The sequence below is a fragment of the Astatotilapia calliptera genome, chromosome 4, assembly GCF_964374335.1.
Source record: "Astatotilapia calliptera chromosome 4, fAstCal68.1, whole genome shotgun sequence".
NCBI lineage: Eukaryota > Metazoa > Chordata > Actinopteri > Cichliformes > Cichlidae > Astatotilapia > Astatotilapia calliptera.
Genome location: NC_137425.1, coordinates 26968924 through 26974029, shown reverse-complemented (window position 1 = coordinate 26974029; position 5106 = coordinate 26968924). Strand labels below are relative to the sequence as shown.

Here is a 5106-nt window from a genome sequence, read left to right as displayed (position 1 = left end):
AAAGGTTTAAGAGAGTGCATGTATTCTTTTGAGCCTGTATTGATTACATATCCAACATAAATCCAAAACTTGTTCACCCAGTTCTTCTTTTTTAAAGTCATTAAAGATGTATGCTATACAATCATTGTATCCTGGAAAAAGAACATTTCAAAGAAACTATTAAAAGCCCAAAGTTACCATGACATTCACGGCCATGATGTGTACATCCTCAGACCACACCTGTATTGTTAAACAATGGTTCATAATGTAACTTCCAGATTTATTGTTAATATATTTTATTACACGTACTTTTTAAATGTATTCTATTAAAGGTTAGTTAAGACATGGGAAGGTAGTTATTTTGTGGGGGTTGTTTCCCTGCAAGAGCAGCGTGATACTTGAACAAATATGCACAGATCTGGGAGCAGTGCTACCGTTCCAATATTCAACTCGAAATGTACAAAGTTGGCACAAAACCGACCCGCAGTCAGATCTGACGTGGTAGCGCCCAATACAGAGTTCTCGCGATATTTAAGTGACGACATTTCCTGTGTTCACCGTGATTTTTTTAAACGGCCCAATAAGAAGAGGCGGCAGGATGCTTCAGCTTGAACAGCCCAATCAGAAGGCTCCAAAGCAGGAATTTAAAGGTCTGTGCGGCGTTTTCGGTATGCCATAACTTCTGCTCGAGCACAGGTAAGCATGTGTTAACTCCTTAATGAGACTTTTAAAAGTGTTTTACGATTAAGTTTTGAAAAAGAAGTTGTTGTCTTTCTGCGTGTAGTTATTGCATCAACTGTATTTTCTACGTAAAACGCTTGCCCGATAGCTTAAGTCAAACAAGCAGTACCGCCATATGTCTTAATGCGCGATCACGAGGCGCTTCCGTGTGCTTAAGGACTTCTTCTAAATGTCTTTCAGGAATAAACACGACTAGAGGCTATTTTTATTTTTGCCCACCGCTGTTGACATTTCCTGTTACTTAAAAATGGCTGAGAACTCCCCCCGTCTGAACCAGTTCAAGAACAAAGGCAAAGATGTCAATGTGAGTTTCATCTGCACTATTCACAACTGCTCGCTGAACGGCAAGCTTGTGAGAATTGATTATTTTATTTATTGGTATGTGACATAAATGCAGGAGCTTCGACGCAGGAGGGTGGAGGTGAACGTGGAGCTGCGCAAGGCCAAGAAAGATGACCAGATATTCAAGAGGAGAAATGTGTCTGCGATGCCTGAGGATGCCACTTCTCCTTTACAAGAAAGAAGCCAGAACTGTCAGGTGAGCACTTGAAAGCATCATTTGCTGTTTTGCTTAAATCTGGCATTGAGTAAACAGAAAAAACGGATCTAGTCCCAACAGCTTGGTGCTAGTGCTGTGCAGTACTGCCAATTTTGATCTGATACTAGGGGCCTCTATTGCCAATATCAATAATCATTTTGTTTCAATGTCCACAAAACTAGAAATTGAGTGGGTTACATACTATCCTTTAAACTCGGTATCAATCTTATCGTGCTAGTCAATACCAATACTGCTGTTGGGATCAGTACCATTGGGATTGATCTGCCCATCTGTTAGGTTTTTGTATGGGTTGGAGTTCGTTGAACTTCGTTCAGTGTGATATTCATTGTTAACCCACTGACATGTCAAAATATAGCAACACAAAATCCAGTTTTAAATTTGCATGTCCAATAAACTGCTTTCTGTTGTCCTGTGCAGGGGCTCAGGCAGTGGACGGTCGAGGAGATTGTCGCAGGAGTGAACAGTGGGAATTCTGAGTCCCAGCTCCAGGCTACACAGGCTGCACGGTAATGACTGTGCATTAAAGAAATCATCCTTTTTCTTTTTTTCTTCTTTTTCCATAAATAAAGGCTACATAACTACTGGCACAGTAACTCTTATGTACCGTTTTGAATACAGGAAGTTGCTGTCTCGTGACAAACATCCTCCCATTGACCAGCTGATCAGCGCTGGTCTCATCCCCAAGTTTGTCTCCTTCCTGGGATATGTGGACTGTCCTCCGATCCAGTTCGAAGCATCCTGGGCTCTGACTAACATCGCCTCCGGGACGTCCGAGCAGACGGCCGCTGTCGTGTCAGGCGGGGCCATTCCTGCCTTTATTAGCCTGGTCACATCCCCCCACCAGCACATCAGCGAGCAGGCGATCTGGGCCCTTGGAAATATTGCTGGTAATTAATATGAAAATATTCATATTTGGTTTTTTGTTTGGTTTTTTTATTTATTTTTATTTTAGTGGTGATAAAGTGAGGTTTGTTCATTTTTTATTTTTTTTAAAATATATTTTCCCCTCCTTTTTAGGTGATGGATCAGCTCTTAGAGACAAGGTCATCAAGCATGGCGCTGTGGCCCCTCTGCTCGGTCTGCTGGCTGTCCCTGACCTCAGTGCATTTAGTGTGAGTGTGGATTCTGTTTCTCTCCCTGTTTATATCTGGAGAAAGTTTCAAAAGTTTGACATGATCAGACTCAATCGTTTATTCTCCTCCTTGGCCAGTAGGTGGTTTCCCAACTCAAATATAACTGACCTTGTGCTCTTCTCATATTTGAAATCTTTGCAGGCTGGCTACCTGAGAAATGTGACGTGGACACTGTCAAACCTGTGCCGCAATAAGAACCCCTCCCCTCCTATGACAGCCATCCAGCAGATTTTACCCGCTCTCGTCCGTCTGCTACACCACGATGACCCGGAGGTGCTGGCTGACGCGTGTTGGGCTGTTTCATACCTGACAGATGGCCCCAACGACCGCATTGAGGTGGTCATCCAAACCGGTTTGATCCCTCGTCTGGTGAAGCTGCTTGGCTTTGAAGTCTTGCCTGTGGTTGTACGTATAAAGTCTTGCTTGAGTTTCTTTTATGTCGTAACTTCTCACCCAGTCCCCCTGATGTGCAGCGACTTGTTCTCACTGCATTTCCTCTCGCCTTTCCTCAGACTCCTGCACTCCGCACCATTGGCAACATTGTGACTGGGACAGATGAGCAGACACAGGCGGTGCTGGATGCTGGAGCCTTGGCCATGTTCCCCCCACTGCTTCGCCACAAAAAGGCCAACGTTCAGAAGGAAGCTGCCTGGACTCTGTCTAACATCACAGCAGGAAAGGACTCACAAATCCAAGAGGTCATCAACGCAGGCCTCGTTCCATACATGGTTGAGCTGCTCGCACGGGTATGCTTTTTGTGTGTGTATGTAAAGGTACATATTTTATACCCTTTATTTATTTTAAATTAAATGATCTATGTTCCTTATGAACTTTGTCTGCAGGGAGACTACAAAACTCAGAAAGAGGCTGTATGGGCAGTTACAAACTTCACCAGTGGGGGCACTGTTCAGCAGGTGGTCTACCTGGTTCAAGCCAATGTGATTGAGCCACTTCTGAATCTCCTCTCCTCCAAGGACAGCAAAACTATTCTTGTCATCTTGGATGCCATTACCAACATTTTCATGGTGAGTTGATATTTATATTTTTGCAAGATTCGATGATGGGGTTTTTTGTTCTGATGATAAATGACATCACTGGTGTGTTTTGATCTTAGGCTGGGGATAAAATCGGTGAGTCCGACAAGCTGAGTCTAATGATCGAGGAATGCGGTGGACTGGACAAGATTGAGGCGCTGCAGTCACATGAGAATGAGATGGTCTACAAAGCCTCCCTGAACTTGATTGAGAAATACTTCTCTGAGGAGGTGGGTTATAGTCCTGGAGAGTGGTTTGCAAAATGAGCATTTCTGTGCCTTTTTTAACTTTAATAAGAATAATTGTTTTATTTTTATTTTTTTTTAAAGGAGGAAGTCGTGCAGAGTGTCATCCCAGAAGCAACCAATGACGGCTATGCGTTCCAGATCAGCGAAAGCCAGAGCACTTTCAATTTCTAGATTGACTTCTAATACCTCTCCTCTCCCTACTGTACCATCATTTCTATTGTGCGTCCTTTGTTCATGTCTGTGTGATGTTTTATTATTTTTGTTTGTATGTGTTGTACATACTGTTTTAACATGGCTGATGAAACAAGTCTGTAAATAAAGTTGTCAGATCGTGTGTGTGTGTGTGGTTTTAGTTTATTGTATCTAAACGGAGTGCTGTAAAATGGTAAATGGCCTGTATTTGTATAGGGCTTTACTAGTCCCTAGGGACCCCAAAGCGCTTTACACATCCAGTCATCCACCCATTCACACACTGCTGTAGTCTGAATGACTACAGGGAGTGCAGAATTATTAGGCAAGTTGTATTTTTGAGGAATAATTTTATTATTGAACAACAACCATGTTCTCAATGAACCCAAAAAACTCATTAATAATATCAAAGCTGAATGTTTTTGGAAGTAGTTTTTAGTTTGTCTTTAGTTTTAGCTATTTTAGGGGGATATCTGTGTGTGCAGGTGACTATTACTGTGCATAATTATTAGGCAACTTAAAAAACATATATACCCATTTCAATTATTTATTTTTACCAGTGAAACCAATATAACATCTCCACATTCACAAATATGCATTTCTGACATTCAAAAACAAAACAAAAACAAATCGGCGACCAATATAGCCACCTTTCTTTGCAAGGACACTCAAAAGCCTGCCATCCATGGATTCTGTCAGTGTTTTGATCTGTTCACCATCAACATTGCGTGCAGCAGCAACCACAGCCTCCCAGACACTGTTCAGAGAGGTGTACTGTTTTCCCTCCTTGTAAATCTCACATTTGATGATGGACTACAGGTTCTCAATGGGGTCCAGATCAGGTGAACAAGGTGGCCATGTCATTAGTTTTTCTTCTTTTATACCCTTTCTTGCCAGCCACGCTGTGGAGTACTTGGATGCGTGTGATGGAGCATTGTCCTGCATGAAAATCATGTTTTTCTTGAAGCATGCAGACTTCTTCCTGTACCACTGCTTGAAGAAGGTGTCTTCCAGAAACTGGCTGCAGGACTGGGAGTTGAGCTTGACTCCATCCTCAACCCGAAAAGGCCCCACAAGCTCATCTTTGATGATACCAGCCCAAACCAGTACTCCACCTTGCTGGCGTCTGAGTCGGACTGGAGCTCTCTGCCCTTTACCAATCCAGCCACGGGCCCATCCATCTGGCCCATCAAGACTCACTCTCATTTCATCAGTCCATAAAA

The 5106-nt window shown here is 42.9% G+C and overlaps 1 protein-coding gene across 1 annotated transcript; it reads left to right on the top strand.

Annotated features, from left to right (window-relative positions):
- The first annotated feature begins 553 nt into the window (after positions 1-553).
- Positions 554-4028, top strand: kpna2 (karyopherin alpha 2 (RAG cohort 1, importin alpha 1)). The gene is made up of 11 exons (XM_026165801.2): positions 554-675; positions 901-1024; positions 1118-1258; positions 1697-1785; positions 1898-2166; positions 2297-2391; positions 2554-2817; positions 2925-3158; positions 3255-3437; positions 3527-3676; positions 3776-4028. The coding sequence occupies exons 2-11, from the start codon at positions 968-970 to the stop codon at positions 3863-3865; spliced, it is 1572 nt and encodes a 523-aa protein (XP_026021586.1). The 5' UTR covers positions 554-675; positions 901-967; the 3' UTR covers positions 3866-4028.
- Positions 4029-5106: the final 1078 nt, after the last annotated feature.

What these genes read in the sequence shown, in the direction of transcription:
- kpna2 (XM_026165801.2), top strand. Translation starts at nt 968, where the DNA reads ATGGCTGAGAACTCCCCCCGTCTGAACCAGTTCAAGAACAAAGGCAAA. An exon ending in GGCCCTTGGAAATATTGCTG is followed by an intron (nt 2,167 to 2,296) that starts GTAATTAATATG and finishes CCTCCTTTTTAG; the next exon opens with GTGATGGATCAGCTCTTAGA. An exon ending in TTGAAGTCTTGCCTGTGGTT is followed by an intron (nt 2,818 to 2,924) that starts GTACGTATAAAG and finishes GCCTTTCCTCAG; the next exon opens with ACTCCTGCACTCCGCACCAT.